The sequence below is a fragment of the Bradysia coprophila genome, unplaced genomic scaffold (genome assembly GCF_014529535.1).
Source record: "Bradysia coprophila strain Holo2 unplaced genomic scaffold, BU_Bcop_v1 contig_232, whole genome shotgun sequence".
NCBI classification, from domain to species: Eukaryota; Metazoa; Arthropoda; class Insecta; order Diptera; family Sciaridae; genus Bradysia; species Bradysia coprophila.
In genome coordinates, this window is record NW_023503493.1 from 12,255,314 (window position 1) to 12,283,274 (window position 27,961).

Sequence of the window (27,961 nt, forward strand, 5' to 3'; positions counted from 1 at the left end):
GTTGCCTGCGGGATGGAAGAAACACTGTCTGTTATCATCTGTTTGTCATTTGCAGTAAGATTGTCAACTTGCTGCGAATTTTAGGTTGTCAACGTATTGTAAGACAAAACACTCAACTTTGCAACGTCTGTACCCTCCTAATGTAATACAAAGTGTATTGATACGCTTATGCGACACAGTTATAAGTTCAACATTCAGTTCATGTTACATAAGTGATGAAGAATGTTTAGTGACATTTACTGAAATTTGGTGAAATATCTTTAAATATAAAGCCCTGGATTATACTATGCACTGGAACTGATCTTCACCCACGTTCGTTATATATGAAGTCTGAGAGAGAAAATAACTATTTTCTCGCCTCCGTTGTGAAATAGTTATTTGCATCACCTGGACTAGACTTCGTCTCGACGAAACATACATACGTACGCAAAAATATTTCTCGTGGGATACGAATTCAGACACATACTGTGATTGAGTGGTTTCAATCCTGTGATGCACAAAATTTTACACTAGTCACAGCATGAAATACACAAACAACAAAACCAAATACAAAGCATTTCTATCGCATTTTTACACATCGTTCAAGGAATTAAACTTAAATGTGTAGGAGAAGAATAAGAATAAAGACGAAACCGAAAATACGCGATACAAAGCCGAACGAATTGATCGTTCTATGTGCACACTACTCGTTGAAACGGAGAGTAAGCTCCGTCTTCGTATCAAATTTCTCTCTTTGACGAATAACACAAACAAACTCCACCATTAAGCAAAACATCGTCTGAATCCCAAGACCTGTATGCAAGGTCTGCTGAGAGAGAACTGAAAAAGTGTGGTTCCCGATAACTTTTTCATGCTTCGGGGCCGAAAATGAGGGCAATTTTTCGAATTTTCTCGGGTTTCCGGCCCTCTGCATGAAAACTTACATGTGCACCTGTTTGGGACGGTTGATTTAAGGCACTTTCGCTTGTAAGCCTCACTTCGTTCGGCCTACAATCCGCGAAATTGCCTAAAATCAATCGTCCAAAACAGGTACGGTACACATATAACCATTGACGCGTGATATTAAGTGTTTTCATGGTTTGGCGAGTGTAAATAACGATTTCCCATTTTCAGTTTTTGATTTCTTAGCTCGTAGAGCCTTCAATAATACTAAAGGTCTGCAATTAAGTAGAACCCAATAATTGCAGAGCTTGTTTCCCCTTCGTGATAAAGATACCAAATCAAATCAATTAGTCGTTGAAAATAAAAATTTGGAATCAAACCAGTTTACGTACAACTGTTAGTCGATACGGTCGCGTCTCTTGCAAGGAACAATGTTAACTTTAGTATTATTCGCTGTAGCAATCAGTTTGTTGTCATTGATTTACTACTGGGCGTATGAAAAACAAAACTATTGGAAAGTGCGTAGCATACCGCACATCAGGTCACCACTTTTGTTGGGACATTTCTACAAAACTGTCCTACTGAAAGAGAGCAACATAAGTGCGTTGAGTTATTTATACAACCATCCAGATGCTAATGGCAAACCATTCGTTGGCATCAATGTTTTCCATAAGCCGACAGTTCTGGTTCGCGATCCAGACCTGATCAAACGGATTTTAATCACAGATTTCCAACATTTTCCGAATCATCATACCGGCGCTGATCCAGTACACGATCCGATTGGCGGTCAAAATTTATTTCAAATAAAAACTCCGCATTGGAGGGAGCTGCGCGTTAAACTATCACCGACATTTTCGAGTGGGAAGATGAAGCAAATGTTCTACATGGTGGAGAATGTTGGAAATATCCTCGGCGAGACCGTTGATGAATTGGTGAAAGGCTGTACACCTGATGTAGAGATGCGTTCTTTATTTGCAAGATTTACTATCGATTCCATATCGATTGTCGCTTTTGGAACGGAGTCCGGTTGTCTGAAAAACCCGCAAACATCTGAGTTCTTCCGAATGGCACAGATTTCATTTCAAAATCGATACGTGGATAAAGTGGCGGGCCAGCTACTATTTTTCTTGTCCAATTTCATCAAAGTCTTGAGAGTGAAGACGTTCCATCCGGTGTTCGAAGCATTTTTACGACGTTTGTACGATGAAGTGATGATCGACAGAATGAAAAGTGGTGAAACTCGAAACGATTTGATTGATACATTGATTGCGCTGAAACAGGCCAAAGTTGGCAAAGGAGAACTGGTAATGTCCAATGACATTCTTGTTGCACAAGCGGCTGTTTTCTTAGTTGCCGGTTTCGAGACCTCGTCGTCGACGCTCGAATTTTTCTTTTACTTAATCGCAAAACATGTAAGTTCAGTTCGACTAAGACTTTGAAAGCTACCAACGCACTTCAGGCAAAAGTGATCATAGTCGGTCAAGTTTCAGTGCCTTATTTGGAGTACCACTCATGCTTGAAGTGCGTTGACGCTACACATATCGTCAACCCCGTTTGTTTATACAAAAGACAAAATTTCATTTTGATAGCCAAACATTCAAACTAAAATTCGTCAAGAGATACTCGAAGCTTTGGCGAAGCATGGAAAGATGAATTATGAACTGATTGCGAGTGACTTGCCTTATTTAACTGCAGCTCTGAAAGAAACGTTAAGGCTGTATCCAATTCTACCATTCCTTGACAGAGAGTGCGATGCTATGGAGGGCTATTCGATGGAACCGTACAGTTCATTTAAAATTCCACGAGGAATGCCAGTCTATATACCAATTTATAGTTTACAACGAGATCCGGAGGTTGTTTTCCATTTATTTTAAAGTTTCGAATTCAATTTTAAATGTTGCTCGTTCTTGTAGTACTTCCCAGACCCCGACCATTTCATTCCAGAACGATTTTATTCAAATAATGGAACAACAAATGAATTTCTGTGGTTACCGTTCTCTAATGGACCAAGGTATCAGTGTTGGTTCTTTCAATTTTGAAATTGGGTGACAGAGGATATGAAATTTTAGGAATTGTATCGGTGAACGTTTCGCGATGATGCAAATGAAGATCGCTATTGTGAGTCTCTTAAAATCGTTTTCCGTTGAACTCACAAAGGGTTCACCGAAAAACATTGAGCTCGACAAAGAGGGAGCTTTCCTACATTCTAAGCAACCGATAACGCTGAAATTCGTTGCTGCTTCGTAATTCGTTGGCAGCCGTTTAACGATCGAAAAAGATTTGAAAACCCTATTGGAGCTTGTAATTTTCTAATCTAATAATAAAAGAATTGATTTTTAATCTGTACTAATAAAGGATCAGGATAATACAATGTCATATCAATGGAGCGTGAGGAACGATGAGTGTTTAAAATTTGAAAGTGAAATTGAATGAAAAAGTATGTGAATCGACTTTCTCGTTCGATAGCTCATCTAAAATATTTTTCCAAGGTTATCTTATGCAAACAATTATAAAACGAAAGTATTTCAGTAAATGCTGTAGAACAATTTTTGGTCAGAATAATATTCTACGTTGAAATTGAATCTTTCTATGTTTATTTTGTGCCAAATAGGGACTTATGTGGTTTGGATGCATCTACAATGAAATATGGGCACTTAAACATTTCAACTTCTATTTCATAGTAGATGCATCCAAACCACATAAGTCCCTATTTGACCCAAAAGTACATAAAATTACCTTTCTAATGACACCCCACACGACCATGTACGTTTTGTGGACCTCGAGAAATTTCGTGTAAGAACAGTGTAAGTCTTCGGTTGAAAACTTGAACTGCACATAACTATTTCAGTTCAGATGCATCCAAACCACATAAGTTTCTATTTGGCCCAAAAGTACATAAAAGTACCTTTCTAATGACACCCCACACAACCCTGTACGGCTCGTGCTACTGGAGAAACTTTTGTAAGAAAAGTGCAAGTTTTCGGTTTTTGATCACCTTTCACCAGCCACACAAACTTCGAAGAATTTTTTTTGAAAGTGGTTTTGGCTTCTAGGGTCGAATACCTTTCTAGACACATATAAAAAAGTCCACTGGAAAATGCGTCCGATTTCGGTAGCCTGTTTTTCAAAAGAATCACTCACAACATTTTTCGCATCAAAGACAACGGAAAGTCCTACTTTTCGTCACTTGTTGCGAAAAGAATATTTTGACTGAAGTTTCGAACCTTTCGTGTCGAGAAGCACAGATAGAAATATGGCCAAATTCACCCAAGATAACGAAAAAGATGCGAAGTGGCAAAAATTCGTAAAATTTGTGATCCACTCAGCATTTGCATTACCTGCAGTGTTTGTATACTTTGTTCAAAGATGCTTCTCGTCGTTAAAGGATGGATTCACTAAAATCGAACATGAACCCTTAAGACTACGCTTCATAAAAAGCATAAATTCTCTTGGATGAAACAGTTAGCCTTCATATTACGCTCTGTAAAATGATAAATTCCGAATTCAGATTATATTTCGTAAAAGCTTAACCAAGTTCACAATTCGATTAGTTTTGTACTTGATAAGTTCCATTTTTTCAATCTCTTTTTCTTAAATATACAGAGTGTACAGTGGCGTGGACACGGCCTTTTTTCCTTATTGGTAACATGAAAATTAAACTTAAAAATTCTGTCGGAAAGTACCAGTACCAGTATATCCCGTATATCGAGTATATTTGTGTTGTTATTACTGCTTATTACCACAAAATTCTCCAGTTACGGTTGAGCCATATTTGAAACCAATCCGAAGAGATTAGATAAAACTGATGTGGATGCGATTGTATTGAGTAGAGGTCGATTTTCAGTCACTCCGTTTTGATCGTCGTTTTCAAAATAACAATAAAAGCTGTTCTCTCATTCCATTTTATCATATCTTCGACTCTACATGTACAAGAGTTATCTTCAATTAAATATTCAAGAGTTTTGTTTAACTCTGGTTGGGCCGAGTAAATCTTATTTTTGGAAAAGTCACTTTAATTTCCAGAAGTATTCAAATTAAATTGTCATAAAATGGAAAAAGTAATTTATTTACATAGCGATAAACAAACAATGTAAATGCAAAATGCAACCGAGTAGACATTTATAATCGGATGAGTTTATCATCAGTAACTGTTAACTGTTAAAGTAGACGAAAATTCTACCTTATCATAACAAACGGCATAATGATAAGGCTAAAATTCGCTAAAACTTCATAATGTAGTTACCGCACTACTGAAACCAATGATTGACGATTGAGAGAAATTCAAATCAATTGAAGGTTATTTTATCTGCCGAGAACAGATATAACGAGATAAATTTTGCCCTAACTTCCAAATCTGCAATAGTTATTTATGTAATAAGAATAATATGAAGGTATTTTATCGCACTAGATGTCGATTGTCATCCCAAGGCGAGACCGTTTCAGTAATAAAGTTACTGGATCTCGACTCATCGAAGTAACGAAATAAAGAGTGTGGGAATACTTTTCGTTTTTTTTTACATGATAACAGGGGGAAATCAATTCCTTAGTTGGTGGTCAGACTACTGGAATTAAAAAAAAAAGTTTTTGTAATGAAAATTTTAAATTGAAATGTAAGTTAGACAGCGAAAGCCAAGGCCTCATATTGAGAGATATTTCGTCAAATTTGGAAATTTTTTAGTGAAATAAGTTTTAATATTTGAACCTGGATCATATTAAGTACTGTAACTGGACTTGGCCCATACTCGTTATATGAAGTGTGAGTCTAGGAATCGTTGCACTAATATTGGAGCCCAGTTTAGCACCTTAAGTGAGACCTTAACTGGTACTACAGATCATTCTACCATAGTTTTTACGTTATAAATCTTTCATACATACAACAACAATCCATTGTAAAAATTCTTTTTTTTTTTTTGTTGAAAGCTGAAGTCTGGATGTTGCGATATAAGACTGAATCTGCACTGCTCCTGGAACTGAGATTTTCCAACATTTTCTACAGCTTTATCTGACACAAGGAACTGGACTAAATATGACAACTGTCCATTAAGATTTTAGATAAGAATTCTGATGTCATTCTGATCTCATTCAACAACGTAAAAAAATTCAACTTTTGATTTAAATTTTTGGAGTCGAACAGTGCAATTTGTGTTTGGAAAATTTGATTACGGTTAAGGCTCGGAACGGGTCGGCTTCGGTCAGACCGGAACCCGAACTTGATTTAACCCGAACCTGAAAGATTATTTCGGGTTCAACCCAAACTTGACCGAAACTTGAATTTTCGATTTCGGGTTTAATGCGAACCTGAACTGAACCCGAAATTTTCAATTTGATCAGGTCGGGTTCGGGTAACCCGAAACTTTTGACTTTTTTTTAGTGTAATAAACGCTCAAAATTTCGGGTTACCGGAACCCGACCTGATCAAATTGAAAATTTCGGGTTCAGTTCAGGTTCGGGTCGAACCCGAAATTGAAAATTCAGGTTCAGGTCAAATTCGGGTTGGTCAATTTCGGGTTCAGGTCAGGTTCGGGTTAAACCCGAAATCGAAAATTCAAGTTTTGGTCGAGTTTGGGTTGAACCTGAAATAATTTTTCAGATTCGGGTTATGATCCGGTTCAGGTCAACCTGAACTAAAACAGGTCAACCCGAACCCGTTCCGACCCTTAATTACGGTAGTGGTTCTAAAGATATTTTTCCTTGTAGATTTTTCGGCTATCGTGATCGTGATCGAAAATTTTCTAGTGGAGGGTATACGAAGACTTTGATTGTAAAAATTTCATATATGATCACAAATATGGCATATGTGGCATAAATAGAAGGGTTAGATAGCGTATGTTACAGAGATCATGCTAGTTGCACATTAGCAGTCATCTCTATTGACAAAGACCTGTCATAGATTTTGACGCCTTTCACCCAACTTCAATTTTATGATTTTTTCTGAAACATACACCAAACTAGGCATTCCCTGAAAGTACTTGACCTGAGCTTTCCAACGAACAGTTCGTGTTCGTACATATTTAACTTAACGGCCGTAAAATGAGTTTCAAAAATACCCATTCATCGACCTTTGAAGACCTTTGACAATTATTGGGGAACGATACGAAAATTATTGAAAATCAATGAAATCTACAAGCTTTCTAGCTTCGCACTGAGTCGAAAATAAAATTTTATTACATATGTTCGTTGTAAATTTTAATTTGATATTCATAAAACATGACTTGCCAGTAAGTGTACGATTTATTTATTTATTTGATTATTTAATACAAATACAGGCTATCAGCCTGTAAGGTATCATGTAGTATCATGACAATGTTCAAGAATTACTTTCAATTTTTCAATTTATTTTGAATTACACACACTGAGTTACGCTGAGAAACAACCTTTTACTTGTCATATTTTTATTACATTTTATTTAGATTTATTTATTCAAAAAACTTATTCGGCTGCGTCTCTAATTGCCTAGCTAGTGAGTCCTTCATTTATATTTAAAAAGAAACCCATTGAAATAGGTCCCACAATTTTAGATATAGTTACTTCCCCCTCCGCAAAAAAAAGCGAAATTAGTCGATGATACCTCAAAGTCGAAAAATCAAACTAGTTTACGTACAACTGTTAGTCGATACGGTCGTGTCTCTTGCAAACTAAGGAGCAATGTTAACTTTAGTATTATTCGGTGTAGTAATTATTTTGTTGTCATTGATTTACTACTGGGCGTATGAAAAACAAAACTTTTGGAAAGTGCGTAGCATACCGCACATCAGGTCACCACTTTTGTTGGGACATTTCTACAAAACTGTCCTACTGAAAGAGAGCAACACAAGTGCATTAAGTTATTTATACAACCATCCAGATGCTATTGGCAAGCCATTCGTTGGCATCAACGTTTTTCATAAGCCGACAGTTCTGTTACGCGACCCTGACCTGATCAAACGGATTTTAATAACAGATTTCCAACATTTTCCGAACCATCATACCGGCGCTGATCCAGTACACGATCCGATTGGCGGTCAAAGTTTATTTCAAATAAAAACTCCGCAATGGAAGGAGCTGCGCGTGAAACTATCACCGACATTTTCGAGTGGGAAGATGAAGCAAATGTTCTACATGGTGGAGAATATTGCAAATAGCCTCCGCGAGACCGTTGATGGATTGGTGAAAGGCGGTGCACCTGATGTAGAGATGCGTTCTTTATTGGCAAGATTTACAATTGATTCCATATCGATTGTCGCTTTTGGAACGGAGTCCGGTTGTCTGAAAAACCCGCAAACGTCTGAGTTCTTGCAAATGGCAAAGATTTCATTTCAAAATCGATACGTGGATAAAGTGGCGGGGCAGCTACTATTTTTCTTGTCCAATTTCTTCAAAGTCTTGAGAGTGAAGACGTTCCATCCGGTGTTCGAAGCATTTTTACGACGTTTGTACGACGAAGTGATGATCGACAGAATGAAAAGTGGTGAAACTCGAAACGATTTGATTGATGCATTGATTGCACTGAAAAAGGCCAAAGTTGGCAAAGGCGAACTGGTAATGTCCGATGACATTCTCATTGCACAAGCGGCTGTTTTCTTTTTCGCCGGTTTCGAGACCTCGACGTCGACGCTCGAATTTTTCTTTTACTTAATCGCAAAACATGTAAGTTCAGTTCGACTAAGACTTTGAAAGCTACTAACGCACTTCAGGCATAGTCTGTCAAGTTTCAGTGCCTTATTTAGAGTACCACTCATGCTTGAAGTGCGTTGACGCTACACATATCGTCAACCCCGTTTGTTTATACAAAAAACCAAATTTTCATAGCCAAAAATTCAAACTAAAATTCGTCAAGAGATACTCGAAGCTTTGGCGAAGCATGGAAAGATGAATTATGAACTGATTGCGAATGACTTGCCGTATTTAACTGCAACTCTCAAAGAAACGTTACGGCTGTATCCAATTCTACCATTCCTTGACAGAGAGTGCGATGCTATGGAAGGCTATTCGATGGAACCGTACAGTTCATTTAAAATTCCACGAGGAATGCCAGTCTATATACCAATTTATAATCTACAACGAGATCCAGAGGTTGTTTTCCATTTAGTTTTTTAAAGTTTCGATTTCAATTTAATATGTTGCGGTGCCCGTTCTTATAGTACTTCCCAGACCCCGACCATTTCATTCCAGAACGATTTTATTCAAATAATGGAACAACCAATGAATTTCTGTGGTTACCGTTCTCTAATGGACCAAGGTACGAGTGTTGGTTATTTCAATTTTGTAACAGAATTGGGTGACGTAGCATTTGAAATTTCAGGAGTTGTATCGGCGAACGTTTCGCGATGATGCAAATGAGGGTCGCTATTGTGAGTCTACTAAAATCGTATTCCGTGGAATGTACTGACGGTTCACCGAAAAGCATTGAGCTCGACAAAGAGGGAGCGTTACTACATAATAAGCAGTCGATAACACTGAAATTCGTTGCTGTTTCGTAATTCGTAACTCTATTTGCGCTTGTAATTTTCTAATCGGAATTGATTTTTCATCTACTAATAAAGGACTGGTCTCTTATACATCTTACTCGCTGCTCATGATCAAAACACTGTGGTAAACTCAAAAGGAGATACATCTGAAGCAGCTAAAGCTGCTTAACCATCCTCCTAGGTTTCCTTCATGGGACAGATAAATTGCTTTTGAAAACATTTATACAGACTACAGGATATTCTTGTACTACTGACTCAGTGCAAAAACTTCAGTCTGTATAATCTGCTGGAATCAAAGATTGCGTTTGAACATTTATTCAAAATTAATCCTCCTAATCTATATGTAATCTATAATTTTTGTATATGATCTTTAATAATTTTACATAATGACAAATTTATTCTATCATCCCGACGACGATCATCTCGGTAGGTGAATTATTTGTATTAGAATGAGCAATTATACCCTCTCCATAATTTACGCCTCTAACGACTTTTCACATCATGACTCCGCTGAACATTCAAAATAATACGAAAATGGACAAACAATCACGAAGATTTTAACTCTTTCTTCGAAAGAAGTTTTACAATAATAGCCGAAGCGCATCGGTACTACCTTGGATTAGCCTATTTAAATTTTCAATGAATAACGGGAAACGTTTATTTGATAATCATTTATTTAAGATCCGTTCGAAAGTCGCAAAAGATTTTAAAGGCGTAAAATAAAATAAAATCGGTGAAACCGTTTCACTGTAACAATTTGTAAAAGGATGAATTCACATTAACCAAAGAAAATGTTTCACTTTGCCATTTCTTAAAAGTATAAAATAGATAGCGCAAAAAACAATCATAATGGTCACAACAATCCCACGACATCGATCACATCGATGTTCAGCAAATTACCGAAAAATTTGATATTTTTTACATATGAAAGTTTGCAATGTTCGAAAAATGTAAATAGTGCGTACAACAGTTGTTACTGCAATTTAAATTTATTTATTCAGTGACAAAATAAAACAATCAGTTTCCCTTGGCATGTGAAGTTATGAACATGAACTTTTAAAAATTTTAGCGCTCACAAAAAGCGTACCATTTTTGACACCTTTTGATCTAGTACGTTTAGCACTACCATTTTGACGTACATTATATCAATCAGATTGTTGATGTTTACAAACCACAAAATGGTTCTTTGATGCAATTGGAGTTTTGTAAAAGTTGAATCGAAACTCAAATATTTTAATATGAAATGTTTAGTGTTTGATGACCAAATGTTGTACAGTCGATAGGCCTTATCTTTTCGCAGGTAATTTAATTCATAAACACGCACTGATCCAAATTTTTATTTTCGAAAAATTGTTTTAGGAAAATGATCCAGCATCAACCGCTTACATTAGATTAGATTATTGCCGGTCCGAGCTTAAGAAAACAGATTCTTTTTCTTCGACTCGATGCGTTATATTGTCTACGTAAACACGAAATTCAAGCGATACAAAGACCTCAACTTTAAAATGACATTTTGAAACCGCACCTTGAGGCTCTTGGAACATCGAGTGACCAAAAATCTCAAATCGGTCCACTGACCTCGGACATAAAAATTTTGTTCTAGGACCCCCCTCAACTTTCATTTTTGAACATTTCTCCCGAAGAGACCAAAGCTCTACGACGCCATCTTGTGGCCGTCCCAGCATCAAAGTTGGTACCCTGAATTGACACATTTTGCATCTTTTGTCGAAAACGCTTCCGCCGATTTTTTTAATATATACCTCAATCGATAGGTATTTTCAGCGGCTATCAACCATGGAAATTGCACAAAAGTTCTATGTACTATTTTTGAGAAAATTGAGAAAAACTACCCAAAAAACTACTTTTTTGCAATTTGCGGTGGCTCACATGCATGTGGCCGCTCTCAAATGTTTTTATTCCGAAGCGCCGACCTCGAAAACCCTTTAGACACATATTTCACGCCAATCCATTAATTTTACGCGAAATGGCAGCCATTTTTCGTTTCAAAAAATCCGACTTTGAAGCCACCTAGCGGCCAAGCGACGCATAAAAATTTTTTTTGACCTACATTTCCTGAATCAGCATCAAAAGCTCTACCGAAATCAACCGTAAAATCATTAGGTCCGAGGTACGGCCTCAGCCCTAACCTAGGTCCAAACTCGACTTTTTCCCATCTCGCCACCCCAAAAAACACTCCTATCTACTTTTTAGATTTTTAGAAACAACGATGCCCTGCGGGCATCGTGTAATAGATGCCGGGACAGTCATGTATTAAGGCGCAGCGCTGCGCGCTGCGCTTGCAATGAAGATATCCAATGTAAGTGTCAAATATGCGTGAGAAACGATTGCGTTACGTGATTTCCGTTGTATTAAAACTGCAAATTTGAAAGTGACGTTGAGTGTAGGAAGTGATCCATAACTTTTGGCGAACATAGCTGGGTTTTTTTGGTTCCTTTGTAGACTTTAGTGATAATAAGTCAGTTTCTAAGAACAAACGACTTTTGAGTGCTCTTTAATCCGTTTTGTTTGTATGAGTAAATCAGCAGAAGCAAACCTAGGCTGAAATTTGATTGACCTTTACTGTACCTGATCACATAAAAATATGTTCGTTCTACATCAATTTTCCTGGAGACTCCCTCCTGGACTTCAGAAAAAACATTTTGTAGATTTCAGCTAAACTTTTTTTTATTTCTCTTTTATCATCATCATACAATGTTAATAAGCATAAAAATCAAACGTAAAAAAAACAATTTTCCATCTCTTTCGAGAGAACGGTTCTATGTATATTAACTCCCGGAAGAAACACCTTTGCACTACTATTTACAGTGTTACAATAGCACGAATCTTTTGTCTTAACGTTACAAAAAAAAACATTTTTCTATCGACAACCTCTTACGCTCTAAGTGAATGGATCTCATCATTAGATACCTAAAAGCCTTTTAATAAATACTTTTTTTCACAAAATTGAAATAAGATTTTGAGGAAAAATTTGAATCAACAATCAGACAAAGAATTTACCTATTTAAATCAGCGATCAATTTTCTTCATACTCTAATAGGAACAGACAAATAAACAAGGAAAAATCCACGTTATACTTTAGGGGTTGTTGCAAAAGCCTCAAACGACTAACAACTTAAACTGCAAGAAGTGTGCAGTTTGAACGATTTGGAATGTATGGCCCAAGTTAGAATCCAAGCTCAATTACTTCTAACATTTCTCATGTGGTAATGTGATGTGATACAACGAAAAAAAGTTTTTTTTTCACAAACACAGCCATTTTCACCCCTCCGCTGAAAATTGGGAAGCCTTTGTTGTGAAAAACGTTGAGTGTACATAGGAAAAACGATAAGATTCTCTGTTGACTTGTGACTCTCGCTACGCTCTGGTCACAAACAACATCATCGAAATTCCGTTACCTACTTTTCTACCCTCGTTGAACAAATAACTATTGTAAGCTCCTGATTTGTGTTTTTTTCTGGCATAAAAGTCAGTCTTGCCGTGTATTGAGCACATACAATTTCAGGAGATTTCCTTTCGTCTTATTTCTTAGAGACTGACAGTACAGGGTCCATACGTCCATAATTTTGAATTTTATTTAAATCTAAGTTCCAAAGTTAACACTGAATGATTTTTTCCCCGTATGCATTTAACAACTTTAATTTTTCTATACTCACTGCTTGACTCACTCAATTTTACAAAAATTTTACCTAATTATTACTGTCATAAACTACACGACATTATGGATGCTCGACCTCTCGTCGAGGTTGAATTATTTCCATTCCAATAATTGAAATGGTTGGAATGAAATCAATTTAGAACAAATTGGGGGAAAAAAATGTTGTTACAGAACGAATGTAATCGATTCGATTCGATTTCTACAAATTAATTATATAAATCACGCTCCTTCCATACGGGTCGACGATTCGAGCGATTGCGACGCATCAAATGCTCGTTGTGTTGGTGTTGTTTCCGTTTGTGCCACCTGAAAATCGTCGGAAGTTTATTTAGTTGACTGAAGCACTGTTATGAATAATTGAAGTCGAAAAGGCAAAGTAGGGTAAAAGGTTGGGTTAGGAAGAACTTTAAAAGAGTTATGTGAAAGCTCCAATGTCTGAAAATGTCACCATAAAGCCTCATTTTAATTAGTTTTTGGTTTAAAAATAATGTTTTAAACTTGATGCACGTCTGTCAGAGTTAGTGTGTTAGCTTTGTTGATGTCTTAAAAACGTTAGAGGTCCTTCAGAAAGTATGTCACGGCTATATGTATCTCTTTCTATCACATTTTAAACCATATCTTGCATCTCTTTCACAAGTGTGACATATTTTTTGATCGAAGACTTATTGACCAACGAGTTGCATTGCAAAAAAATTAGTTCGTCTGTCCATTATTTAGATAACGCAGAAATATGTTAAGTGATTTGGATGAATTTGGTTAAGATTCTGATCACAAAAAATCGCAAAATCTACTAAACAGTGCAAGTGCAATTCTCAAATTTCCTTCGTATTTGAACCTCTGTATTCTTTCAGATTATTTATAAATCAATTAAGAGGAACCGGTACTCAGCTAAAATTGTAGCCTACATTTACGTGTCAGATATCTCATTTTTGATGATATCTTTTCATCAAAATCCTTTTGTAAAAATGTACGACCGCAATAACAACCACGAATGCGTTAGCTTCAAATAAAAATTACTTTTGGTTTCAGTCGTTCGACCAGCTCTGAGAAAAGCGAGCAGTTTAACGAAATTTTCATAATTTTCATTGTTCTCAGAGCTGGTGGTCAAACTGCTACAACAAAATCTAATTTCTGTTGAAAGCGAGGTTGAAAGCTAATCCATTCATGGTCGTTATTGCGGTCGTACATTTTTCAAAAAGGATTCTGGTGGAAAGATGTCATCAAAAGTAAACTAAAATTCAGTATTTAAAAAACACCTAAATGTATGCTTTTCAGCAAAGCATCGATGCCTCTTAATCATCCTATACCAATTGATAACGTTGGTAAGGCTCGAAATAGGTGGACTTTGAAATGACCTTGACCGGAAATCATTGATCTGAAATGGGAAATTATATTCGACCAATATTTTTTGATCGACGACCATTGGAATTTTTCCTTTTACAAATATTTTAATTCTCGCTACCGTTATTATCATCAAATTGGTACCAATTAGATGGAAATATTGGTAAATGGAATTATTTTTAACGCTCCACCCAAAACTAATAACGTTCGATTATTACCATCCGATCTGAAATGTCTCAGGTCGTGTTCAGATTTCACATTAAAATTACCTGAACCTGACCCGATTCAACGTTGACCCGATTGAACTTTGACCTGACGTGGCGTGACCTGAGGTAAATTTTATTAGAAATATAAAATGGTGAAAACGTACATAAAACATCAGGTAACCAGAAAACCGGCCAGGTCTGTTTATTATCTTCCGGGTCTTTCAGACTGATTCAAGTCCGGTTAAAATTGAGTTGAAGTACTAGATTCATCTCGAGAAATCATTAAGAAAGGAAGAGGTTAGATGATGTTGCTTTTGACTAGTTTATTTTGCAGAATTTTTGAAAACATTTCTGAGGTCAACAAAGAGTATGTTGCTGTTAGTTTACAATAATCTTTAAGGAATCACGGTGCGGTTGAACAAAACGTAAATAGAGTCGCGATCCCACCTCTGATTTTTTTTTGTTCTTATTGAGGGATTCGAGTACTATAACATCCAGCCGTTTTGGAGAACCGGCACTCATGGCCGTGGGGAGTGCCGGCTCTCCAAAACGGCTGGATGGATCCGCGAACTGAATGTGGTTCCTCAATAAGAACATGAAAAAAAATTAGAGCAGGTGTCGCGACTCTATTTAAGTTTTGTTCAACCCCACCTCTACTCTGTCACAGAAACTACTTCAAAATATCTTTTCTTCAACACTCAATCGTAATATGACATAATTAAAAGCAATGTGTGTTCAATGTCTGACATAAAACAAATATGAAATACGAGATACCACAGCACTTATATTACTAAAGGGTCTCTAAGTCTAAAGTTCAGTGAAAATACCCATAGTACTAAAAGCAGTAAATACAAAATCCAGTGACTATTTTTGGGAGAACATTCTCCTATATTTTCATCTATTTTCCCACACTTTCAATTACTTTCCTTAATTTTCCCAAAAAAATGTGGAAAAATTTAGAAAAAATGTGGAAAATGTTCTCCCAAAAATACTCAAAAAATCATAGAGTTAACCTGTCACAAACAGCAAGCATATTAACAGTTTTACTATCTGATCTTTTCCATTTGATCGAAGATTTTCAGAGATTGATTTCAGAAATCTTTTACTTCATTTGATTTGAACATGCTTTTTGCTATAAAGGCTACAATAGTCCTTGTCGTTTATTATTGCTGTCAGTGTTGTTAACAGATGACTGCCGTCTGTACGTGATCTCGCCAAATGAGTAGATTCTATGGGAACACATATCAAAAGACAAAAAAAAAGCTGAAGAACATCCAGTACGAGCGAGTGGTGAAAATTAGTTTACAGAAAAAGTTTCGGTGTAAAGCACAAAACAAAAACTGCCAAAACATACACATGTAACCATTCACCGATAATTAAAAACAAAATTTCTTCTCAATCTCACTTTGACATTTTTCGTCTCTTTGGTTCACCGAATTCCGCTAAATGACGATTCGAAGCTGCATGTAAAATAAAAGCAAAAATATCGAAAATCGAAACCGTCTATTCGCGGTGGACAAGACCCTAATTCTTACCCATGTCAATTTTTCGCTTCGTTCCGATTCTTTGGTTTTGTATGCTGTCATGATCTTGCTGAACGGGAATTGTACTGTGTCTAGGAAGTGTGCAGCCTTTACCGCGACAGCCTTTTAAATGCTCTAACGTGTCATGTAGATATGACTTCTCCTCCGGCGTCAATGACGCCACTCTGTTTTGTGTCTCGAATGGATCTGGCAAATGTGAAACGGATGATGTTTAGTGTTTCATTGGTTCATACGAGGGTTCATATGACAGCAACTAACTCACCTATCCGTAAGTTGTAGTAAGTTATCATTCCGGTGGTGAATTCGCAGTAAAGGAAGTTGTGTGTAGAATTTATAGTTCTTACACAAGAATAGGTGTTGTTGTTCGCATTCATGCAGAAGCAAAACGGCTCATCGTTCCAAAGTGGTGGAGTGCGCCAATGACTATTATCGTGACTGTTGATTGGTCGAAGTTAATTAAGTTTACATTTTGAATGGACGACATAGGTTAAGAAACCTGAAACAATTCATCCTCTCTGCTAGACACTCCTTCTCCAATTTGGCCTTTCGATTACGCTTTCTTTCCTTCTTCTTTTGACGCTCTTCCTTCAGCTTCCGACGAGCATCACGGGCCAAATCTGGCTTCACGGTAGCACTGTAAAAATTGGCAGGTTAGGGTGGCCTAGCAAAAATGATACAGTAAAGACACTTACACTTCAACGTCTGCACACAAACATGACGATTTCCCTTCCGGATTAAAGTCACTATCGGCATCATCTGGATCTTCCGTAATGACTTCGGTTTTAACTCTCTCAATTCGTGGACTATTGGTCGATCCTGTAAATTACAAAGTTAGTAACGAATGGAGAAACCGAATCATGTGCAATTCACCTCTCATTTCGTTGGTAGTTTTACGTCGACCAGGTGCTTCAGTGATGTGAACATCTTCCTCAAATTTTGTCGATGATTCCATTTCATTGAAATAATTTCTGGTTGTCTCGTCTTCAAAATCTATTTTCGATGTGGTGCTACTACTACTACTGATTTTGCTTAAAATATCACTTTCTGTAACGCTAGCCGGCGCGAGCGTTGTCACTTTGTCTTTTGACTTATCGTCGGCAAATAAATCCTCAAGGTTTACCTTCTTCGGATGATGTTGTCGAAACGTATTCCAATGGGAACGATTTCCCTTCGGTCGGTGATGCGAACTGTGTAATCGAGGCGAAGTTATATTGATTCGTGCCAACTCTTCATCGATATTGCGATGTCTATTGGCTGCCGCTGGCAATTGATATCGTTTGGGTTCATTGCGTTCAGTAGTGCGGTTAACCAGCTGCTGATTGTGATCGAGATTGTCGTGATGATTGTGCTTGCGAAATGTTGGATGATTGTCTTTGGTATATTCGTCGTCTTCGATCGAAGGGATTTCGTCGTAGTCTTTCATGTGGGCGGGCTTGTGTTCCTTCAAGTGTTTTTTAATGTCCTTCAAATCGCTGATCTTGTTCTTCAACACTTTGATCAGCAAATCGATTTGGACGCGTGACAATTTCCAACTTTTTTCGTCTTCGTAAATTATGTCGGAACAATTCACCTTCCCGTTATTTTCAATGAAACATTTTGCGCCAAATTTACCATTTTCTTCGCCACGGGATTCCACTTTACCTTGGCCTTTAAATGACGACTCAAGCTCCTCTAACGAATCTTGAATTTCCTATAGGAAAACAAAGTGAAAAATATTCAAGGGATCGGGTGTCAGTCAAGATTAAACGAGGTGATTACCGTGATCACACTGCCAATATGGTCCACCGATTCCCGTTTCGTTCTACTTCGATGAGCATTAGCTGCCATCAACTCCTTCTCCAGTTTATCAACTTGTTCCGATAATTTCAACAAATTGACCATATCCTCACCGTAAACGATTTGAAAATCCTCCAATTCGTTGTCGATATCGATAGCATTGCGTTTCTGTCGTCCCACAATTAAATTCTCATTCGTTCTACGGTTACAAACATAATAGTGAATTCATCGTCATTGATTCATTCAACAATCAAAAAGAACATCACACAGACGCTCATCATTATTACCTTTGCATGTGACTGTTGCCGTATTGCTTTTCAGTTTTGATTTTCTTGTAAACAATTCCATTGGGTGTGAAACAGGCACAGTTTCTTTTGTTGGGTGAAGAGATTTTGTTTATCTCGGCCAAGTGAGTTTGAAGTTGAATCTTTGTGGAAAGAAGAGTTTTTTCATTGTTCGAACTTTTTGTTTAGATAAGATGCGTGATGTGATGGTGTGAACATGTTTAGTTTTCAGCAATTTTGTTATGGTCTCGTTTACTATACAGTTATATATCAGGGCCGGAACTGGCTCCAAAAAGTCCTTCGGTCGTTGTATGAAGAAAAATCATAAAAAGTCCTTCATTGCCCTTCCATACAAAAAATCAAAATCGTCCGAATGCCGTATGGGTCACAATTCAGCCGGAACTAATGAATCTCATCAAATACAGAGTTTTCGTTGATCACGGCAAAGCAACCGTTGATACATTTTCGTCTATTGAAGCGATTGGACTAGAGAGCAAGTGAATTGGGGTTGTCACCAATAAGGAAGGGTAAACAGTCGAAAATAGACAAGGGAGGAACAGATCTGACCGAAACAGAATTCCGAAAATTTGGTCTAACGAGGTCTAACAAGACAAACGATCCGAAAAGTACTCACATGAAATTTACATTTATGTTTCCGCCACCGACCGGACTCATTGACGCACCGCCATTTCTGACCACTGACGCAGTTCTGTTGCATAGTCGGATCGGAACATTCGGAATTTAAACGTGCAACCTTCGACAAGTACGGTTGGGCAGGAAGATTATTATCCAGCTGATCGTGTTGAGCTGGAATGGAAAGTGAAATTTACCAAACCGTCCTTCAATGACTTCATTGTCAAAGTTACGAGAATCTTTGTGCGCAAGGATCGGTACAATCGATTCATCCAAATCTTCAATACTCGGAACCCCATGTTTATCTACAATATAATCCTGAGACAACAGTCCGAATATATCATCGTCACCGTCGATGTCAGAATCGTCTTCTAATCCTTTTTCTTCCATCGACACTGTACCATCTAATTGAGTAATTGTTTTGGTTAACGGTTAATTAACTAAAGATATCGAAACCAACCATCATCATCCTGATCATCGATTTCTGGTGATCCTACATCGACCATCAAGATCGTATCGTTTTCCCTTTTCTTCATATCGATCGTTGTATCGTTGTTGTTTTGCGAACCTGAATATTTCAACAGAGACGCTCTAGCAATTTGTTCTGGCGTTTCCCGGCGACCCGAACTTTCAATAAGAAATGTGTCTGGCCATGTGTCTTTTATATGGCGATGTCGGTTCACCAGCAATGGCAGAAAACTTTTACCATCCATATGTGCTGGTGTTGCAACTCCGGCCATATCGAGGAACGTTGGCGCCAGGTCGATGTTTAGAACAATTTCGTCCACTCTGTTAAATATGACATCATGCAATCGATGGTGGATTGAAAACATTGACAGATTACTTACACAGTTGCTGGTTGGATCCCCGGACCACGAACCAAGAATGGAACTCGAACATCGAATTCGAAGGGAAAACTTTTGCCTTTAATCAATCCAAATTGTCCAAGATGATATCCATGATCTGACGTGTAAATTATGTACGTGTTGTCCAGTTCGCCCAAATTTTTCAATTCCTTTTAGTGTAACATGATTGCAAGATGTTGAATCCGTGATAATGTCAATTTTTCATTAACAAAATACCTGATAGACACGCTCCACTGCTACGTCTACACTTTGCAGCGTTTGGAGTCGCTTCGTCATTAGAAGATCAGTAAACCGACGATGAACCGGTTCCATTTGTGGCGTTACTCTGAGAATCCATTGTTTATCCGGATTCGGGGCATGATCGTACGATGGAGTACTAAGAAAAACGTATGGTGTTGAGTAAAATCGTATGATAATTTTGAAGAATTAACTCAGATCTAAGCAGGAAAGACAGTGTCGGAGTGTCGAACGTATTTTTTGTCGGGTGCAACAATTTACCCAGACAAGGACTCTGAAAGTTCTAATTTTGTTTAAACATGGAACCCGTAACTCTGCATTTTAGAAAAAAAAGAGATGAACAATAAAAAGCAATGAGATGAAGGAGACTGCAACAGTTTACACTTTTTATAGACTAGATTCATTTCCACTAGAAGTCTCAGTGGCTACGTCTTTCACTAAAATGATTTACCAACCTTGTTCATGATGTGTCTGAAATATTCTTGAAAAATTATTTCTTTCAGACTATTTGTCAAACGTTAGACGCCTATTTAGATTTTGATTTTCAGTTATTGGAATCCACTTCCATGCTCCGAGAATAGAGAAACTAAGAACATATTCTTAGTTGGATGGACCACTCTAATAGAACTCTGGCAAACCGCATTGGAATTCTTTTGAAACGGGGAGTCTACCTGCGGCGAGCATTCATTCTCTCATCTACAGACCACCTTCATCAGACGGACAAGCACTACTGACCATTTAATTCGAAAAGAAGAAAACACCGAGGAATTGCGCTGTGGGCCGTGCTAACACTTCTTCCAGTGTTAGTGGAGTGCTTAGGTTATCTTCTCTTTGATTTTTGTTTTTCGTTGGTTCTAATGTTCCTTTTTGTTTTTTCAGATTAGTGGCCATGGCTTTTGTTAGTGTTAGTGTCAGTGTTTTCCGTTTGTTTAATTTTCGGTTTCAGTTTTAGTAAAAGTGTTTGTGAAGTTTACTGTTGTGAGTTTTTGTGCGAAAGTGAATGAGTGGGTGAATGGATCTGTGCGTGAGCCGATGGGTTGAGATTTGAATTTATTAGAGGCCGTCAGCCAATAACGATAATTCAAACAATAACAATAATATCCAAACATAAACGATAATTCCCAACAATAATGACCTGTCAGAAAAAAGAGCAATTGTGAATGAGTCTAGACGTACAGATGTGTACCATTCACAAACGGCCTTACTTCAAAATTTTGGTGGTGCATTGGTTCAAATGCAAACTAGATTCTAAATTTTGGTGGCGAAAGACATTTTTCGAAATAGATTGAACATCTTTTTTGTTTTATTATTTCTAACAAGACGAGGGTAGCCCTAGTGTATCTCTCGGCAACAACACATCGTGGAGAATCCAAAGTGGTGTCAAAATATTCGAGCCAAATGTGGAATGCCGGAGGGAAAAAGGAATTTTTTGTTGGAAGGTCTAGCGTGCCTGAGAAATCGTTGAACAAATGTTTTTTTGTATTTGGTATTTGACATGACGGACATATGCTTGCCAGAAGTAAAACTGTTGCAAAACTGGAGCAAGAATTCCGAGGGTGGGAGAATCCTCCGCATTTGTACGGTGACGCTGGCTATCCGTTGTCAAAAGAGCTTATTGTACCATTTAAGGGGCGTCTAACCAAAAAACAGCAAACGGTTAACAAGAGAATGAGTCGCCTCAGAGTTTCTGTCGAGTGGGGCTTCGCGAAAATTATTCAGTTGTTTCCATTTGTTGATAAAAAAAAAAAAATAAGAATCAGACATGAGAAAGTGCCTGACTTTTATAAGGTCGCAACGATTCTCGCAAATTGCCATACCTGCCTATATGGTAGTCAAGTCTGCCAATATTTCGAAATGGAACCTTCAGCATTGTAGGAATATTTTAATTAAGTGTGATCATCCCTTGTAGTCTAAATTTGGGAGGAAAAATATTCGGCTTTTGATAATTTCTCTAAACCAAAATTTTTTTTGAAAAACTAAAACCATTAAAACAAGCAGAAATGTGTAATTTTTAAAGGAAAAATTGTTTTTTGTATGATAACTAATTCCACTTGGAGTAACCTTTGCAGACTGTGTAAATTTGTGTAATCTGCACATGTTTCTCCAAGTGGGATCAGTTATCACCTACAAATCAAATTTTCCTTTAAAAGTTACACATTTTTGCTTGGTTTAATGGTTTCACTTTTTCAGAAAAAATTTTGGTTCAGAGAAGGCTACAAATTTGAAAAGCATTCATTGCTCTTAAACTTTTGCTATACTTTGTTAAATGAATTAAAAAATTTACGTTCAAGGATACCAATTCCTTTATCAAATTCCTCCGAATGTATTTGAATAGTGAACTGAACTTTCAATTATAACTATCCTTTTACAAATTGTTATTGAAGATGCTTAAATGCTTGTCTTTTATTTAAAAGAAACATCCTGTTAGACTGAGAATCCACACGTATATCAGTCCCTGATAAGGCAGTGGTCAAACACCTATGTCAAATTGCCGCATAGCCGAATACAAAATGTATTTGTTCAACAACTTGTCAGGCACACCAGACCTTCCAACAGAAATTCCTTTTTCATACCTAGGACCCGAAAATTACGACTTCGTCGCACTTTTTCTCCGTCGGATATGAAAAATATTATTCGTACCACGGACTAAAAGTCTTTTTTAGAGTATAACCTCTCACACGCTAAAAAAGACTTTTAGTCTTAGTAACATACTATTTCCCTCCGGCATTCTTAATTTGGCTCCAATACCTTCATTTTGACACCGATTTGGAATCTCTACGTTGTGTGGTTGCCGAGTAATTACAGTAGCATCAAAAAAGATTTTCAATCTATTTCGAAAAATCTCTTTTGCCACCAAAATTTTGAAGTAAGGCCGTTTGTGAATGGTACACATCTGTACGTCTAGACTCATTCACAATTGCTCTTTTTTCTGACAGGTCATTATTGTTGGGAATTATCGTTTATGTTTGGATATTATTGTTATTGTTTGAATTATCGTTATTGGCTGACGGCCTATATTATTTCATTAAAATGTTGATTTTTGCTCTTCTTTTTGGTTTCATTTGTTTGCTTGATTTTTTACAAAAAGTTTACCTTCCCTACCGTAGAGCGCATACAATAACAAAAATCTCGACACTGTCGTTCCTGACGAGTCCCCCAGTGTTCTGTTTCCACATAAAATTCATGGGAATTTTATGGAAGTGAACTAGTGAGTTTTGAGAACCATATAAAAATTATTACTCTCGGTCATTTGGTCGCAGAGCAATAGAAGTTGAAAGTCGCACTTTCACCTTCCTCAAGGGGTTATGTCTCCACGACGAAGCGCCCAACCCAGCAATGTAATAGCGATTCTAGATTAGGTTAATGTGCTCTTTCGAATGGCAATAACAAAATTTTGAAAGTGGTCCCTTTTGGTACATTTTCAGAAAGGTCACTTTTTTGCTACCCTCGGTGAACTTTGGTTACTTCCATACCTTGCCGGTTGACAAATTTGCGACTTTCAGCTTCTATTGCTCTGCGACTGCGACCAAATGACCGAGAGTAATAATTTTTATATGGTTGATCTTAGAATTTGACCCTCTACCGATTCCAGTTTCAAACACTAGTCCAGCAACTTCCGCTGGGCCAGGCGACAATATTCCTAGTTCTCAGAAACGGCTCAGCGGTTGCGCCTGCAGCATGTGCCGTTGTATAGTACATGTCTCCCCTAACTCAGATATGAAAAGAACCGATATGGAAGTCGACATGTTTATTTAAAATTCGTTCAGCCCCACCGTGGCTTGTTATTGGCCGTAAAGAGATGTTAGTGAGGTCCCAAGACAAATAAAACTTAGCTTAGAAGGCAGCAGCTTACACTTCAAAGAGACTTCCCCCATCGATGACTTCACTTCAATCTCAATTCTTTTGTTTTTTATATTAAAACTTAGCCGTTCGATCCAATTTCGGTAGAATTCAATTTTCATATTAAAGTGTAGACATAAATCGGAAAATTCAAATCCATTTCGTTATCAAAACCAAATATTATTTTTTTCTCTTATTAACAGTCGGCAATAACAATCTTTCAATTTTGAACAAGTCCCCATATACCTGAAACGTAACACAAGTGTATAAAGTCGAGAGAGTACGTGGAACAATTTACAACGTAGAAACACGCGATGTTATTGTTCTCACGTGCTTGGATTGTATATTTTATGTGTTGCTGCTCCTTAGCGTTTAGCTTAGTTAGACTCACTGGAAAGCATAAAATTTTATTTGCTAAAATATTCTAAAATGTTATACGACTTTCATGGGTACGTATACTGTGAAGTCATGCTCACTCCTGCTCACAAATACAGGGAAATAGCTTAGTATTACCATATAGCAGGATATAACCATACTACAAGATTTTCAATTTTCCGTCTGTGAAATGACGTCAAATGTGTCTTCTGTGGGTAATGTTTAGTTCCATTATTTTCACAATAATGAGATTTTCTCCAGTTAATTCACGTAAACAAACCGAGGAATAATAATAAAATTTGATAACCCGTATAGCACTTTGCACCATATAGGACTATGAAATTCAAGCAGATATATGTTCGCTCACAGACGATATATATCGGAATCAGATAAACCGATAAGTGTGTGCAACTGGGAACTGTACGTAACGATTCACTAATGCCAGTCACGTATGAAATGTTCCATGTTCATATATATTTATCATTCCATTCCACAATGGAGAATGTCCTTTATTGGAAATTCTTTTCAATTTATTTGAATGGTTTCTGAGTTCTCGTCTGTGAGCTCACATACAATGCCGAAGGTATAAAATGATTTTTTGCTCTCATATTTTCTCATATTGCTTAAAGTCAATGAAGAACTTGGAACACAAAGATAAAGATGTACAATTACTCGGCATGCAATATTAATGTTGACGACAATCAGACGACATATAGTCGATTGTTTCCATCCGTTTACTTTTTGCCTAGTCATACACTGTTCATAGAATTCAATTGAATGAAGGTTTCAATAACCATACGACGATTATAAAATTGTTCCATTACGACCTTCAGATTACATAGATATGAATTTGGTGGCCTAAAATATTTTACTGAGAAACGAATTGAAATTAGTGAATACCATCACAGCCTTCATTACCAATGGTTTTCTGAGAGCATCTACAAAGATTTGCAACTTCCTCACATATAAACCTTTGGCATTTTCCAATATTTACTCATTGGCTGCCAATGATGTTGTCACACTCATAAACACCCTTTCAAAAGCTTGTTTTCACTGGCCATTTGGAGAGACTATCTTTCTCTTTCATGTGAATACACTAACCGATAAACTTAATCGGATTAAGGTTTTTTCTAGATAATTGTATGTAAATGTAGCCATTATTGTAGTACACAATGTCCCTTAAACTCAGTGCCTTAGCTAGACTCTAAAATTAGGTCGGTTACAAGAGGCGCAACGCAAAAAAGATTATTTTGGGCGGGAATTTGAAAATTGATCAATTCAGGGGATACAGATGGCACTGATTCAACTTCAGTTACAACATCCAATTTTGTGCATGATTTTTGGGCTAATTTGATCAGGGGAACTACGTTGTGAAGATATCGTATTATTCCCATACAATACCTCAAAAAATGTATTTGATCTGTTCGCTCCCATGGACACTTTTTATCAGGGACAAACCTTTTCGACAATCTAATTTTAACACGCAAAGTTTGGAGTAGTGTGTCTTTGCGAACCATCATCAGCTGGAGCAAAAATCTGCACATATCAAATTGTCTCCAATTGTATATGTCAAATAACAAAAAAACCGTCTACTTCACTTTTAAGCAAATAAATACGGACCGACGAAAAGCTAAATTCACCAAATTATCTGATAAAGAAAACATGAAAAATAATTCGTTCAATTTTCGTCGGTTTTGCTTGTTTAAAAACAATCGACCGACTGGAAGCGTACTAGCAAACAAATACACAATGCCGAGACGACGATATTAAATTCATGAAAGTGAGTAACATAATAACCACTTAACTTGTACGAAAATAACAATATTATACTCACTGGTGTGTGGTGACATTGAAAAACAGATGACTGTATTGCGGTGCCGAATCTTCTGGACCGTGTGGTGCCGGGAAAGACATTGTCAATAGAACTGGTTTCCTTTGGTTCTGTTGTTTCGATTGTCGTAGAAATGCAATGGAATCGTTTGCTATCAAATCGGGGTAGTAGTCCTGTAGATGGGATTCAAAAGATGGAAGTTGAATTGGGACAATTGTTATGAATAATCATGATAGATAGGATAATGATCGGTTCAATATATTTTATAGTAAAATGATAGATTAGAGATTACGTATCTGGCTTAAACCATTCAGGGTTGAAAGTTGAAAGTAAAATGTCTTCCTTACATTCCTAATTTTCCCTAAATTTCACTTGTGGTTTTAACATATAGAGACGTTTTTTGAAGTATACCCTTCCTGCGAGCGTCGTATTAATATAGATAGGGGTCAGATAAACATAGAAAATCCTCTTAAAAATCACGAAATTTGTTGAAAATCGAATAAAAATCCTAGGACTCGTGTAAAAGTTCTTGAAAATGAAAGTAAATAAATCGCTTAAAATTATTAGTTTCTCTTGGAAAAACATTGGGAAACGATTTTCAAGTATTTTTACATGATTTAAAAGATTTCTCTTCGATTTTCGTTGAATTTCGACGATTTTTAATGGTCAGCTTTGACTCTTTTTTCTTGAACAACTCAAAAAAGGACTTTCTAAATATTCACAAGAATTTAATGTGGATTTTAAACGAATTTGAGTATTTTCTTCACAAAGGATTTAATTAACTGGTGTTTGACACTTATAATCTGTTACTTCATTTGTTTAAATAAGACAATTTCGCTAGATACGATAACATTATCCGTAGGCCATCGCTAGTTGTTAACAATGCTGTCGTTAACAGATAATTAGCCGTTTTTAAAGGTCAGACATTCATCAACACGCTCTTTACAGCAAGGCCTACTTTTTGGAAACTAATTTCTTGAAATTTCTCGAATTTTCTCGAATTTCTTAAAATTTTTCGTTACATTTTATCTATTACATCGAATGTGGTTGCGCAGTCGTTCGTCAATGTGCCTAAAAAGCTAAATGCACAACAACCAATATGATCTCGACTCGTTCCCGGCTATTTACAAACAAATGAAATGAAATTAAATATTTAAAATCAAACTTTCATCCTCAGCATTTCGAGCGTTCAGTAGAATTTTAATGAATTACACACAGGCTGTATGTCTTTCCATTAAAACAACATTCTTTGCGTCTAAACCAACAGCTAGAATGTAGCTAATATAAATGAATGGCATGAATGGTACTCACAGACGATTTGTATGTCGGTACCTACCCATTTTCTTCAAAACAAATTTAAATACGAAAACAATAAGGAAAAGGAAGAGAAAATTAAACTTCTCCGCAGATAGCTACGATTAATTGTTCCGACATTGGGAAAATAAAATGAAAACATAAATCCATATAGTTAAGCTATACCCACCTTTGCATAATCAAAACCATGCTTAATCTTTTGGCCATTCATGTTGATGCTGTAATTGTAGTATTTCGAATTCATTATAAGTCCACCAAACTCACGCCTGAAATTGTGTTGTGAATTTAAAAAAAAAAGTTTTCCTTGTTCTGTTAGATTGTTTAAACTTACCAGCCGGGTGGAATCCATGACCCATTATACTTGTTCAAATATTTGCCGAAATAGCCTACACGAATAACGAACAGAGAAAAAAATGTTTGAAAATTATTTTAGTTTTAGCAAAGGAAAAAGAAAAAAAAACAAAAGTTTCGCATTCAATAATTGAAACGACTGGAAGGCAAATAGAAATAGCCTTTCACACATTTCGCCAAACTAACAAAATCAATAATCACATTCAATTCTTTATGAGCGGCGATAAAATTAGCATATTACCCGTTCGGTAGCCTACATTGGATAGGTACGTTGCGAACGACCTGGTTTCGTGATTCGCCTGCCATGATGTGCTATAGTGGATTGTGATGCATTAAAAAAAAAATTTGCGTATACATA

At 36.9% G+C, this 27,961-nt stretch overlaps 3 protein-coding genes across 7 annotated transcripts in view; 2 read left to right on the forward strand and 1 right to left on the reverse strand.

Moving 5' to 3' along the window:
- The first annotated feature begins 1,265 nt into the window (after window positions 1-1,265).
- LOC119076681 (probable cytochrome P450 6g2) lies at window positions 1,266-10,940 on the forward strand. The gene is made up of 5 exons (XM_037183581.1): window positions 1,266-2,294; window positions 2,472-2,735; window positions 2,796-2,893; window positions 2,952-3,170; window positions 9,350-10,940. Exons 1-4 carry the CDS (start codon window positions 1,314-1,316, stop codon window positions 3,127-3,129), a joined length of 1,521 nt encoding a protein of 506 aa, XP_037039476.1. The 5' UTR covers window positions 1,266-1,313; the 3' UTR covers window positions 3,130-3,170; window positions 9,350-10,940.
- LOC119076680 (probable cytochrome P450 6g2) lies at window positions 7,474-13,916 on the forward strand. 2 transcript variants are annotated; one of them, XM_037183580.1, is made up of 6 exons: window positions 7,474-8,508; window positions 8,671-8,934; window positions 9,003-9,100; window positions 9,164-9,344; window positions 13,394-13,398; window positions 13,906-13,916. In XM_037183580.1, exons 1-4 carry the CDS (start codon window positions 7,528-7,530, stop codon window positions 9,339-9,341), a joined length of 1,521 nt encoding a protein of 506 aa, XP_037039475.1. In that variant the 5' UTR covers window positions 7,474-7,527; the 3' UTR covers window positions 9,342-9,344; window positions 13,394-13,398; window positions 13,906-13,916. The 2 variants fall into 2 exon arrangements, with proteins under 2 accessions (XP_037039475.1, XP_037039474.1); XM_037183579.1 differs by lacking the exons at window positions 13,394-13,398; window positions 13,906-13,916 and having other exon boundaries at window positions 9,164-9,419.
- The window catches only part of LOC119076662 (extracellular sulfatase SULF-1 homolog), a 44,652-nt gene continuing 28,978 nt past the window's right edge, over window positions 12,288-27,961 (reverse strand). For 3 of the 4 annotated variants that reach the window (XM_037183547.1, XM_037183548.1, XM_037183550.1), the window contains exons 4-21: window positions 27,845-27,915; window positions 27,584-27,638; window positions 27,422-27,518; window positions 25,942-26,111; window positions 19,872-20,031; window positions 19,638-19,804; window positions 19,250-19,578; window positions 19,023-19,193; window positions 18,791-18,963; window positions 18,160-18,299; window positions 17,855-18,071; window positions 16,967-17,786; window positions 16,789-16,912; window positions 16,593-16,730; window positions 16,359-16,531; window positions 16,088-16,282; window positions 15,958-16,012; window positions 12,288-13,311 (exon numbers count right to left, since the gene is read on the reverse strand). In XM_037183547.1, coding sequence (XP_037039442.1) covers window positions 13,212-13,311; window positions 15,958-16,012; window positions 16,088-16,282; window positions 16,359-16,531; window positions 16,593-16,730; window positions 16,789-16,912; window positions 16,967-17,786; window positions 17,855-18,071; window positions 18,160-18,299; window positions 18,791-18,963; window positions 19,023-19,193; window positions 19,250-19,578; window positions 19,638-19,804; window positions 19,872-20,031; window positions 25,942-26,111; window positions 27,422-27,518; window positions 27,584-27,638; window positions 27,845-27,915 — 3,355 coding nt within the window. In that variant the 3' untranslated portion in view covers window positions 12,288-13,211. The remainder of the gene's footprint in view (window positions 13,312-15,957; window positions 16,013-16,087; window positions 16,283-16,358; window positions 16,532-16,592; window positions 16,731-16,788; window positions 16,913-16,966; window positions 17,787-17,854; window positions 18,072-18,159; window positions 18,300-18,790; window positions 18,964-19,022; window positions 19,194-19,249; window positions 19,579-19,637; window positions 19,805-19,871; window positions 20,032-25,941; window positions 26,112-27,421; window positions 27,519-27,583; window positions 27,639-27,844; window positions 27,916-27,961) is intronic. The other variant, XM_037183551.1, reaches the window with a different exon arrangement.

Excerpts from the sequence above, each read along its gene's own strand:
- LOC119076681 (XM_037183581.1), top strand. The coding sequence starts at position 1,314 with ATGTTAACTTTAGTATTATTCGCTGTAGCAATCAGTTTGTTGTCATTG. Across the intron at positions 2,295-2,471 it reads TTTACTTAATCGCAAAACAT|CCAAACATTCAAACTAAAAT; the intron begins GTAAGTTCAGTT and ends TCATTTTGATAG. Across the intron at positions 2,894-2,951 it reads CCGTTCTCTAATGGACCAAG|GAATTGTATCGGTGAACGTT; the intron begins GTATCAGTGTTG and ends ATGAAATTTTAG.
- LOC119076680 (XM_037183580.1), top strand. The coding sequence starts at position 7,528 with ATGTTAACTTTAGTATTATTCGGTGTAGTAATTATTTTGTTGTCATTG. Across the intron at positions 8,509-8,670 it reads TTTACTTAATCGCAAAACAT|CCAAAAATTCAAACTAAAAT; the intron begins GTAAGTTCAGTT and ends AAATTTTCATAG. Across the intron at positions 8,935-9,002 it reads ATCTACAACGAGATCCAGAG|TACTTCCCAGACCCCGACCA; the intron begins GTTGTTTTCCAT and ends CCGTTCTTATAG.